The sequence below is a fragment of the Lycium barbarum genome, chromosome 4 (assembly GCF_019175385.1).
Source record: "Lycium barbarum isolate Lr01 chromosome 4, ASM1917538v2, whole genome shotgun sequence".
Taxonomy (NCBI): Eukaryota; Viridiplantae; Streptophyta; class Magnoliopsida; order Solanales; family Solanaceae; genus Lycium; species Lycium barbarum.
Genome location: NC_083340.1, coordinates 140,790,665 through 140,803,218, shown reverse-complemented (window position 1 = coordinate 140,803,218; position 12,554 = coordinate 140,790,665). Strand labels below are relative to the sequence as shown.

The 12,554-nt window shown below is 34.8% G+C and overlaps 2 protein-coding genes across 3 annotated transcripts; both read left to right on the top strand.

Annotated features, from left to right (window-relative positions):
• Nucleotides 1-1,264: 1,264 nt before the first annotated feature.
• LOC132636680 (uncharacterized) lies at nucleotides 1,265-8,103 on the top strand. 2 transcript variants are annotated; one of them, XM_060353648.1, is made up of 4 exons: nucleotides 1,265-1,418; nucleotides 1,535-1,633; nucleotides 6,196-6,388; nucleotides 7,641-8,103. In XM_060353648.1, the coding sequence occupies exons 2-4, from the start codon at nucleotides 1,574-1,576 to the stop codon at nucleotides 7,769-7,771; spliced, it is 384 nt and encodes a 127-aa protein (XP_060209631.1). In that variant the 5' UTR covers nucleotides 1,265-1,418; nucleotides 1,535-1,573; the 3' UTR covers nucleotides 7,772-8,103. The 2 variants fall into 2 exon arrangements, with proteins under 2 accessions (XP_060209631.1, XP_060209630.1); XM_060353647.1 differs by lacking the exons at nucleotides 1,265-1,418; nucleotides 1,535-1,633 and adding an exon at nucleotides 3,209-3,591.
• A 1,613-nt stretch (nucleotides 8,104-9,716) lies between these two features.
• Nucleotides 9,717-10,194, top strand: LOC132638731 (putative glycine-rich cell wall structural protein 1). Its single transcript, XM_060355512.1, has one exon. It carries the CDS (start codon nucleotides 9,721-9,723, stop codon nucleotides 10,087-10,089), a length of 369 nt encoding a protein of 122 aa, XP_060211495.1. The 5' UTR covers nucleotides 9,717-9,720; the 3' UTR covers nucleotides 10,090-10,194.
• Nucleotides 10,195-12,554: the final 2,360 nt, after the last annotated feature.

Here is a 12,554-nt window from a genome sequence, read left to right as displayed (position 1 = left end):
CAATTTTTTTTCCTCTCGCTACTATGATATTTTAATTTGCTATCAACGGTTTGAAAGCTTGCCCTATTCGAGAATCTTCAATTTTCAACTCACCGAAGTATTTTATCAATTACATAATATACATTGATTATTAATTATTATACATTTGTAATATATAGTGTATACAGAGCTTCAGTTGTTATAAAAGTAACAAATAGGCACGTATAAATATTTTTAGCTAAAATAGTGAACTTTCCTAGAATAAAATGGGATCTAATCAGCTGTTTTAAGAATACACGTGCTGCATTCACAGAGAGAAGCAGAACAGAGGGACACAAACATATAATTCCGCAAATGACTAACAAATGGGGCCCACATCGGGCCCACAATGTTGCAAAAAATAGAACAGTATATTAGTGGCCGTTTGGCCATGATTTTTTTTTTTTCCGGAGTTAAATTTAGAAAATCATATTTGGTCATAAATTTTGGAAAATTCGGAATTCATTGAGGTTGAATTTCGATTTTTTTTTTGAAATTTGAAAATACTAAAAAATTGTTCTCACTTCAAGTCACTCATAAAAACTAAAAAAAACTTCAATTTGTATTCGTGGCAAAACACAACCCCAATTTCTAAATAGATACTCCCTCCGTCCATTTTTTACTTGTCTTTTATATTTAAAGTAGTTGTTCATCTTTACTTATCCAGTTTGTACAACCAAGAGATAATTTATCATTTTGTTCCTATTTTATGTTTATAATTGATTATTAGGTTTGAAACTAGTAGGAATTATTAGTGTTTGCATAACTTTTAATGTATATTTGATCGATTTCACTTATTAGATAACTTAGTAATTAGGGTGATATAGTAAAATTGTCATTCTATTTATGTTTCCTTGAGGAGTATGCCAAATCAATACCAAAAAAAAAAAAAAAAAAAAAAAAAATGGAAGGAGGGAGTGCTGTTTTATTCCTTGTTTGCTTATTAATATGAGATAAGTTATATCAGGATTACAAATTATATCGGGAAGTTTCCGCAAGGTGATGGAATAATAATAATAACAGAATTAGTAATCCCCAGATAAAACAATCAAAATGGCAAAAATACCCTTGAGATCCCTCAAATCCTTTATCTACTAAATAAAATAGCGGATATTTTTTATAAAGAAACAACTTCTTCTTACAAATTATACAATACATACTATTTTTAATACAACAAATCAAATCGTTAATAAGAAATACTATCGGAATAACTAATTGCAGCATAACTTGTACTCAAACCAAACAACTTTTTTTTTTCAACAAACCAAACGACCCCTTAAAATGAAAAGCAAGAAAAGAAAAGCAAACTGAAATTTCTCATTCTCTTTCTCTTCATTACAAACTCACCCAAATGGCCAAATATAGTAAATCAAAACCCTAATCAAATTCTTTAATTACAGGTAACTACTAATTGGATTTTTATTATATCTACAAAGGGTGTGTTTTGTTTTGTAATTTAAATTATTGGGGTTGTAGTTTTTGTATATTTTTATGATCTAATAATGTTTTCTGTTAGGGAAATTCAATTAAAAGTTGTGTACAGATACTGTGAGAGATGATAATAAGCAAAGAAAAGAAACCAGAACCACTTGATTTCTTCATTTGGACTGTTGAGGTACTTGGGTTTTTTTTTTTTTAGTTTCTTGATTTGTATTTTAATTCATCATAATTACACTATTAGATCTTGTGATTTAACTGTTATTTTGATTAAAGTGTGGTGCTTTTTTAATTGGTGAATGGGTTTATATGTGTGATATCATTTTCTTAATATTCCATTGTGTTTTGGGTACTTGTAGGAGCTGGGTAGTATGATGAGTTTCTTGATTTTCTGTATTTTGTGAGTTTTGGCGGTCGAAAAATGGAACTTTTTGAGCCCAGGGTCTACCGGAAACAGCCCTTTCTACCCCCACAAAGGTAGGGTAAGGTCTGCGTACATCCTACCCTCCCCAGACTCCACTTGTGGGAATACACTGGGTATGTTGTTGCTCTGGTGTTGAAGTTTTGAGCTGGGCGACGGTAGTAGTGTTTGAAGCTTATTTTCAGTGCCTATGGTTCTAGGTACTAGAAATCCCGATAGTTAGAAGTTACTCAGAGATTGAAAAAAAGTTCTCCTGAATAATGGATGGTATTTAGAAAGGTGATACTTTATCACTAGGTGAGGGATTAGGTGTAAAACGAGCAGCTCAGGAGTGAATATTTGAAGAATATTTATTCATGAGTGTTTCATGAACTTGGTAAACTATAAAATATTTTACTCTTTGCCCCACACAAGTAGGGGTAAGGTTTGCATACATCCTGTCCTCCCCAGAGCCCACTTGTGTGATTACACTGGTATGTTGTTGTTGTTAGCTGAATTAGAAGTATGTTTTCTTTTATGATCGATATGAATATATGGAAAGATCAACAAAAGGGTAGAATAAGAACAAACCAAAGGAATAAGAGAAAAGGAAAAGCAAAGAAAAAGAAATCTAGTGGCATTAAGGAAGACAATTGATTTTGTCGGGTCAGATGGTTGCAGATTTGGATAGGGGGGCTCGTGATAAAAAAAGATTTGGATAGGGGGCATAAACTGTCATCTATTCCTTTGCTTCTGAACTAGGGAAGGCCATCCGTGCACTTCCATTGTTAAGTGGCATAAATAGGAATTACCCGATGATAGGGAAAGCTCAGAGGTTGCTAGATGTTGGCCTCAAGGTTGCTAGATGTTGGCCTCACAAGATCATTTACCCAACTCTGGGCAATGGCTAGTGTGAAATAATTAAAGTTGGTTTTTTGAAATATCATAGATTATTAGTGAAGTTTCTAGAATGGCCTAGTGATAATATCTTGGATATTTATCTTGAAGAAATATCTAGATCTTACTAGAAGATTAGGTTAATTAGATTTTAATGTATCTATAACAATATCTAGAACTTTCTCTTGACAAGTATAAATAGGGATGGTCTTGTACATTTGTAACCAAGCTAATTCAAGAAAGCTTTCTAGTATAACCAAGTTCTCGTATCTAATATCTTCCTTCTCTTTTGAAACTTTCTCTTCTTTAGTTGAATCTCGTCGTGACCTTAGTTAGTGATCTTGGGCTAGCAGAAAGATCTTTTCAGTTTATTTTTCTTCTACTATTCTTTACATGGTATCAAAGCTATAGCCATAGGTTGGTTTCTGAAAATTTTGTTTCAAGATCGGGTTACTGGGAGATTTAGCTGATTTCTCGGAATGGATTTGAGCAGTCGTGCTAATGGACTGAAGATTGAATTATTGAACTAGTCCAACTGTAACGTATGGAAGACATGTATGCAGTTCTACCTTGTTGGCAAGGATTTGTGGGAGGTTGTTAATGAGAGTAATGCAAGTCCTCCTGGCAAATCGAAGAACAAAAACACAATCAAGAAGTGGAAGTAGATTAATGCCAAGGTGGAGTTTATTCGAAAGAGGTCTATCTCCCATAGTTTATTGATTATATTATAAGGTGTAAGCTAGCTTATGAAATATGGAGGATCCTCAATCGATCGTTCAACAAGAAAGATGAAGCCCGATCATAAATATTGGAGAATGAATTGGATAACACCACTCAAGGTAACCTTTCTATCGCCAAATACTTTTGAAGATTAAAAACTTATGTTCCGAAATCTCTCTACTGAATATGAGGTTATTTCTGAAGCACATATAAGAACAATTGTTATTTGTAGTTTGAAGCAAGAATACTCTTTGTTACATCAATTCAAGGATGTTCAACAACCATCCTTCGAGGAGTTTGAGAATTTGCATCAATATAAGAGCTACTAATGGATGGTGTATTTATCAAAGAAGGGAAAGGAAATGCTCTTGCAACCAATTAGAGGAATTTAAAAGGAAAACAAATGTAAAGTGGCTTTAGAGGTGCACATTCTCAATTCCAAGATGGTTCGAGCTCGCGAAGAAATAAGAAAGAGTCTTCTGCTATTCTTTACATGTAGAGAATAGCAGAAAAACATAAGCTGGAGAGATCTTCTTCTAGCCCAAGATAGATAATTAAGGTTGGCGGATTAAACTAAAGAAGAGACCGTTTTGAAAGAGAAGGAGGATTTTAGATAGAAAAACTTGGTTATGTTAGAAACTTTTTTTTAATTGACTTGGATACAAATGCTCAAGATCACCCCTATTTATACTTGTCTAGGGAAGGTTCTAGATATTGTTCTTAAAAATCTAGTTAACCTTATCCTCTAGCAAGACTCTAGAAGATCTAGATATTTCTTCAAGTATGTATCCAAGATATTACACTAGGTCTTTCTAGAAACTTTACTAAAAATCTATGATATTCCAAAACATCAACTTTAATTTTTTCATACTCTCCCTTAAAGTGATTTTTTGGAAATTACTCCAAGCTTGTCCATGAAGGACTCAAACAAAGCTTTAGCAAGTGACTTGGTGATCATATCATCAATATTCTCCTAATGTCGCACTACCTAAGTGTTTATAGTTCCATCAAGAAATCGGATGAACTTCCACCTCAATGTGCTTAGTTCTTGCATGGAATACCAAATTATTTACAAGCTTGATGGCACTTTAATTGTCTCCAAAACCTGCAGTTGGCTTTGATATAGATAGATGCAAGTCTTCAGTCTTTGGAGCTATACCCTTTCTTGACTAGTAAGAGCTGATGCTTTATATTCTGCCTCCGTAGTTGATAGAGAAACTGAGGCTTACTTCGTGATGCACCAAGAAACACGTGTTCCACCACAGTGAAAAATATAGCCCAATATGGATCTTTGGTCATCCAAATTACCACCAAAGTCCGCATCACTGTAACCAGTTAATACCAAGTTGTTCTTCCATAAAAATAAGCCCATATATGATGTTGAGTTGATATATTTTAGAATCCTCTTTGCAGCTTCGAAGTGAGGCTTTCTTGATGATTGCATAGATCTGCTGATATATCCTAACAGAGAAAATAATGTCTGGTTTTATAACAACAACAACATCCCAAGTGTAATCCCACAAGTAGGGTCTGAGGAGGGTAGGATGTACGCAGACCTTACCCCTACCTTTGCGGGGTAGAGAGGCTGTTTCTTATAGACCCTCGGCTCAAAAGAAATGTAACGGACGGAATCCAGTTTTATAATAATAGTCAAATATAGAGTACTTCCAACAAGAGCTCAAAAAGGCTTGGGATCTGCAAGAAGTGGGCCTTCTTCACGCCTTAACCTTGTGTTAGCTTAAGAGTAGCAGACTTTTTGCTTTGCTTCTGCCCAAACCTGTCGACAAATTTCTTGACAAAAATGTAAGCCATCCACTGGAAATCGTTTTCTTAGCAAAAAGGAAAAGAAAATTCACAAACCGCGTGCGATTTCATTGGGAATCCTTAAAATCTCCGAGGCAAGGGATATTTGAATTAGTTTCAGTTTAGGCATCTTTGCCACGGCCTTATACCTGACTTTGAGTAAATGGTGTGTTCCATCTTTAATTTGTAACAGACACATGTCATTCTTATCCTACTACTGCTTATGATAACAATTTATATATAGAGTGTATATACTGATAACTTGAAGTGATATGAATGACATTTTAGCTGGATATTTTACAAATTGAGGAACGGAATCAAATCCATAAACCTGCGGGGCAATGCCCGTGTTGAGGAGTGGATTGACTGATTTATGAAACCATCTGTTACCTATGTTCTTCAAAATCCTCCTACTGAAATAGTGAATGGATAAAATTTTGAATGCTTTGACCTCATGTAATTATTAGTTGTAAAAATTGATTTAGTAGTTTTAGATAACCTGCTTGCGAAGACTTCCCCCCTTCTGTCAAGTTACCTTGTATGATAAGTCGGCATACTTATTCACTACTTTAACAAATGGAGCCTGACATTCTGAAGTGGGATAGTTGTAATTTCTGATATCCTCATTTAATTAAGGTGTTTATTGAAGGAGGGAAAATAAATAAATAAAGAGAAATTGACATAAATAGCTGTTCACCAAAATAATAGCCAGCAAATGTATATTTTTTGTATATTAAAGGATAGTATACATAAAATATACATTATTGATACAAATTAGTAATGTATATATTTTTTTTATTTTTTTATATTTGGCTAGCGAATGTAATTAGTTTTGGCCGATCGGCTAAATTTGTAACTTGCCCAGAAAAAATGAGGTTGAGGAATGAGCCACTGTTTATGTTGCCTCTCTTGTTTTCCAGGATGTTGGTCTATGGTTAGAAGAAATAAATCTTGGCAGCTATCGTCAGATATTCAAAGAAAATGGTGTTAATGGAGAGTATTTGGAGGGGATGTCTATGTTCACGACTGAACAGATTCTCCGGTTTATAAGAAGGTGCCACATGAAATGGGGAGACTTCATAACGTTGTGCAAGGAGCTGAGGCGGATAAAAGGTTACAATATACTCCCTCCCTCTGTCTTGGCTCACAAACGAAACCATATATCTCTAAGTTTTCTTCGTTCTGTTGATGTGAAGTTTGACAGCTTTTTTTTTGTCCGTCTTTCTAGCAATATGACTAACAGCCTGTTTGGCCAAAGCTTTTGGGAAGTCAAAAGTTTTTTTTTGTTTTTTGTTTTTTTTGCCTTTCGAAAAGTGCTTATTTTGAAAGTTGAGCTGTTTGGCCAAGCTATCAGAGAAAAAATAAGTGCTTTTGAATACTAGTAGAAGTTATTTTTCAGAAGCTAAAAACAGTAGATTTTCCCTAGAAAACACTTTTGGAACGTTGTCCAAACACAAAGCACTGTTCTAATATTGGCAAAAGAGCTTTTCAAACTTTACCAGTTTTTTTTTTTTTAAAAAAAAATTAAAAAAATTGGTCAGCTAAACTCAAACTGCTACGTTCCAAAAGTACTTTTCGGAAAAGCACTTCTAAAAAAATTATTTTCAAAATAAGCAGATTTTCAAAGCTTGCCAAACAGCCTATAAGTTTTATTGTATGTTTTTTTTAATCAGCTTTGATTGGTGACTCACTCATGTTTTCTTTGTTGTGTGAAAAACCCTTGTGCAAAATTTGAAGTTGGGACTTATTCACTTGCCAATATGATGTGATGGTTCCATGGCGCTGTATGCCTCTACTTAGTTATATCCATTCTCTTTTGAATTCCTAGGATTTTGCATCCACAAAATCTTGATCCTCATGTCAAGCACTGTCTACATGCATTCTCTAAAACTTTCTACCGTAGTACAAATTAAACAGATTTGTAAAATCGTAGCTAGTGAGATACTTCACTTGTTGGTGATATAACGGGAAACTATTGAATTACTTCAGTGAATCTGCTGTTTCTTTTTAGGAGTGAAAAAGGAAATTAAAAATTGCTCCTAAAAATGCTCCTAAAGCCCTTACCGTCGATTTTCGGATTAAAAATGCCCTCCTTTCACTTAGTGGACCTAAAGTGCCCTTAACGTTAATGGCACTGCAATTGGGGTCCAACATGTGGAAGGAGGGGGATTTTTAATCCAAAATTAACGTCAAGGCCATTTGGGGTCAATAGGTGGAAGGAGGGCAAATGTAAGCCATTTCTAATACGTTAGGCACATTTTTGAACCTTTTCCATTTTAGGAATGGTGATACTGCTATGCTTTTACTATTTGCTAGTGTCCTATGGTTCATTTTTATCTTTATTGATTCAAATTCATGTCTCCAGTGGCTTGCTTGAAGGGAGAGCAAAAATTCCGGCGACCATGGTGGGCCCCGTCTTGTATCTCCGTAGTGTTTATGAAGACGGCCAAGCGTAACAGGCAGTGCAGAGTGGTTTCACTGAAGCTGGAACCTTGAAACTGATAATGCCAATCTGTGTGTGTTAGTTAATATATTCAGAGGAGAAGTAGAAACTGGCTTCCCTCTGCTTATTTCCCTCGTAGTAATTTTTTTGCCCCCTTCTGCTCAAGCATTTTATGTATACGTAACTTTGTAGCCTGCTTTTGCCCTTTGTTTTTAGTAGTTGTGATGTTTATAGTTTCAAATGAAGAAAAGAGATGACACTTATGTAAATTTAGTGTGTAATGTGTTAATAGTTTCCAAACTTCCATTCTACGTTTAGTACTAGCAATGACCTGCCTGCAGATTGAATGTATGTGAACTCCTGCTATTACATGTTTGTTTCTCTCTCTCTCTCTCTATATATATATACATACACACACACACACAGAGTTAAACCTTTCTATAATGGTGCTGTTTGCCTGACTATTTTTTGGCTGTTATAGTGAAATGTTATACAAAACATATAATATGACAGAACAGAAAACTATACTTCAAAGAAAACTTGACTGATTTTGTGCATGCAGAAACAGGACAATTTGAAGAGAAAAATATGCAAAGCAAAAGATCACTTGGACCATCAATCTAGTCTATCCTTACCTCGGGAATTGACTAGTTTAACTTATATACACAAGACTGTTGAAAAGTTTTTAAGCTATTAGATTATTTAAAATACAATTACAAGAACTTATCAGTAATAAGTGAAACTAGCAACTTGAAAATTAAGGTAAGTAATCTTTTAACAGATTAAAATTACGTTAATACTGTAAAAATTTCATTATTCTAGGTGAATATTAGTTAACTCTTTTATTTCCCTCATTCGTTATTACTGCAATATCGTTTTAAATCTTTTAACCTTATCTGACCCCCTTTTTATGCTTCTATTGAGCCGAGGGTCTCTCGGAAACAGCCATCCTACCTTGGTAGGAGTAAGGTCTGCGTACATTATACCCTCCCCAGACCCCAAGATGTGGGATTTCACTGGGCTGTTGTTGTTGTTGTATTCGTTATTACCGCAGTTCTTTGCTTATGAATTCGATATGGATATAGTCCAAAATATTAGATGCTTAAATTCTAATCGATATAGGTAAACGTTCGGAATGTACATATTATGATGAAAAGTGACACTAATGGTCGAGTAATTAAGTCATTGGATTGTAAGATTTCCAAGTTCAAAATAAAAGACATACTTTTTTTTAGACAAATAACGTTTTCTACTTTCAATAAGGAACTCAAAACGTAAGATATAATTTCCTTTGTTACTCTTCTTTTGTTTATTGATGTTGATCAACCACATTCACTTCATCTCTTCTTGATCTTCCGTTTTGCAAGTATTCATTAATGGTACTTCCATTAATTGTCTCAAACCATGCCATTACCTATAGTATTTAACCCCTTCCTGTTCAGATTTTTCATAGTACCTCAAAAATCCTACAATCTAATACTTTAGGTCTTTGCTGACTACTCCAGCATTCAGCCTCAGAAAACAAAGGCCACAAAAGCAAAGATATATTCCTCTTCCTTCTTCTTGAGGTGATATAGTAAGTAAATTCAGAATGAGTCTAAAGTATCCACATACATGTATAAACATACACACACGTACAAACATTTTTTTGTTTTTGTTTTTGCGTATGTACTTAATTATAGATCAAGTCGAAAACAGTGCAAGGACAAATGATGCCTTTCTCCTATGAGTTCAACTGAACCAGTATTTTGACATGAAACATAATATACATGTGAAAAATCATAATTAGAATTTCAATAACTATTAAGTTGACACATAATTTCAGAAGTGTTATTACATTAAAGGTTGAACAATCAAGCTTAAATCTTGATTCCGTCTCTGATTTAATTGAATTCACTTTAGATTCGCCTATACTTGATAATGTTGATTGTGATATAGTACCTCATTTTTTAATACTAAGAATGTGCAATTTTTCTTTGCAGTGCCAACATTAGGTGCAAAAATGACATGCAAGTTGATGCTACTTCTTGTTTTGGGAGTTCTAGTGCAAACTTCCTCTGCAAGGAAGCTTCTTGAGAATCCATTACTACCCAATTTCCTTAACTTCAACGGTGGATTTGACCAAATTTTAGGAGGTCTTAGCGGCGGCGGTGGCGGCGGTGGCGGCGGTGGAGGAGGTGGCGGTGGAGGAGGAGGTAGTAATGGCGGATTTGGTTCTGGCTTTGGATATGGCGAGGGTTATGGATCCGGTGCAAACGGCAATGGCGGAGGTGGTGGAGGCGGCGGAGGTGGTGGTGGCGGCGGCGGTCAAAATGGTGGTAGTGGATTTGGTTTCGGACAAGGATGGGGCCATGGTGGTGGTGGATTTTGAATAAATATACCAACATTTGCTCAAATAATTTTTTTATGTAATAAGTGAAAAGCAAATAATTTGCTATTAGGACTTTCTTTCCTAATCCCTAACTATGGCTAGTGGTTCTTGAATAAAACATTTTGCTAATGCAAACTTATTGATTATTAAATATTGATAACAACGCTTGAGATGATGTACTTCTACGTACCCTTGTTTTGTGATCCACTTTTATCTTGTTATAGTCAAACCTCTCTATAGTGACAGTATTTATCCGAAAATTTCATGGCTGCTATAGTGAGGTGTTGCTATGCATATATACTGACATTCGATATTTAGATCTCATTTAGCTGTTATAAACAAAAGTACGCAAAAAATTAACTTTTTGTACTTTTTATGTTATAAACGAAAATAATATACTTGTAAATTTTAAAATCTCAACTGATTTTCATATCTCATAAATTAAAAATTGAAAAGACTAATAAATTACTATTAAATCCATAACTAGTTGTACCACACAGATAAATAATTACAATCTATGGAACATATGCATTTTAAATTAATTGAGAATTTAAATATTTCAAGTTGTAGGCAAAAACTCTACAATTGTAGGCTGTTTCGTAAATCTAGTCTCTTAGTGATAATATAACGCTTGAACTGACTAAGAATTTTGTCCAAACTTTCAGCAAAAGGAAATTTAGCTTTCCCTTGAAGGCTGTCTAAGTGCTTAACAGTTGACTATTCTATCTCCAAGTAGCAGTAGGTTGAGACTCTTCATCGACACTTTTGTTGTCACATATTTCTTACAAAATATTATTACACGCTATTTGAGTATGGATGTTATAGAGAGGTAATTTTACAAAGAGTGTACCGTTATAATGGATGTCATTGCTGTTATAGGCAGAATGTTGTTATAGAGAAGCAAAATATAACATGAAAAATCAGTTCCTGAGAAAATCAGGCCGTTATAGTGAAATGCCATTATAACGAATGACAATTATAGAAAAGTTTGACTTATGATGAGATTTTTTTCTTATGTTAGCAAGAAAACGTTCAAATGATAGAATTACGACTTTAAATTTTGTCTCGACAAATCATACATTAAAATCTTTTATCTTAATCCATGAACAATAAAAAACTAAATTTTTGAAAAGTAATAAAAAGTAAAAGGCTAAAGTCATAGATAGACCCTCAAACTTATTCATATTTTTCACTTGGACTCTCAACTGATCGGCGTACCATATGAACCCTTCAAGACAACCTTTACTGTGTCACTTAAACACCGCGGGCTAGCTTGGCACATTGCGTGGAATTCACTAACATTGAGCGCGTGAATGTATTAAAAGGAAAGGAAAAAGCTAATTTCTACACCCCACCCCACCCACCCATACCACCCTTTCTTCTTCTTCCTTACAGAACCAACAATGGCGGTCTCAAGCTTTATTATTTTTAGATCACATGGTAATGCATATTAGAGTCTCTTAATTAATAGGACATTTTTGTACATTTATTCTGTGAAATTGGAGGTAAGAGTGTAATAGAGGTATCTTAGAGGTCTATGGTGAGGTCAAATGCTTGATTTTTCCGTTCGTCGTCGGGCCTGAATTTCATAATGAAGATGGCCGGAATTATTTTAAGGACCCAAATCTGACTCCTCTTTTTTAGAACAAAACAAAGCATTTAAGAGGAAGAAGCAGTCTTATACAAAGTATTTGGGGAAGGAGGTAGCGGAGACAGTGGTTGTGAACTAGTATATCCGGTCGGCACATTGGTGGTAATGGCGCAGGAAGAAGATGAATGAGAGAGATTTTTTTAATTGAGAAATCTAAGGAATTAATTGAGTTCAAATGGGGTCACGTAAATGTATATTTTGGTTGTTTTGGATGAAGCCTTGTTAATTGTTTATGTGGCATTGTAAAAATACATGGCAAATTTTAATTGGGTAGCAAATACAGGTTGGCAGCGCCTCATAACACGCACAAACTTTTATTTCAACTGTCAAGACCAATGTGTCTAAGTGACACAGTAAAAGTAGTTTTGGAGGGTTTAGATGGTAAGAGTCTCAGTTGGGGGGTCTAAGTGGATTTTACGGATAAGTTCGAGGGTCTGTCGATGACTTAAGCCAAAGTAAAAAGGAATGCCTCCATGCATATCATCGATCGCATGGAAAAGGCTCAGGCCATGCGTTGCTTGAAGCATTAATATATAGGAGTCCGCAACTTTTTTAACCCAAAAAGTATCAAAAGGCATCAAAATAACTCAAAAAAAAAAGTTACTGAAGTAACTTTTGCGCACAAATTTAGTGCGCAATATGGGTTCAATAAAATGCCCCCCAGCTTCATTTTCCAAGCTACTCTTCTTCACCTCCTCCATTTTCACTCTTTCAATATACTTTAGCCCCCCCCCCCCCCCCCCCACACACACACACACAAAAATCATGTCTCAAAGCTCTGAAACGTCAAACATTGCTATAGAACTCGATGTTT

Bases quoted from the DNA above. Each gene is read 5' to 3' on its own strand.
- LOC132636680 (XM_060353647.1), top strand. From the start codon at position 3,499: ATGAAATATGGAGGATCCTCAATCGATCGTTCAACAAGAAAGATGAAG. The intron at 3,592-6,195 runs GTAACCTTTCTA...CTTGTTTTCCAG, and splicing joins ATTGGATAACACCACTCAAG to GATGTTGGTCTATGGTTAGA. The intron at 6,389-7,640 runs GTTACAATATAC...TCATGTCTCCAG, and splicing joins GGAGCTGAGGCGGATAAAAG to TGGCTTGCTTGAAGGGAGAG.
- LOC132638731 (XM_060355512.1), top strand. From the start codon at position 9,721: ATGACATGCAAGTTGATGCTACTTCTTGTTTTGGGAGTTCTAGTGCAA.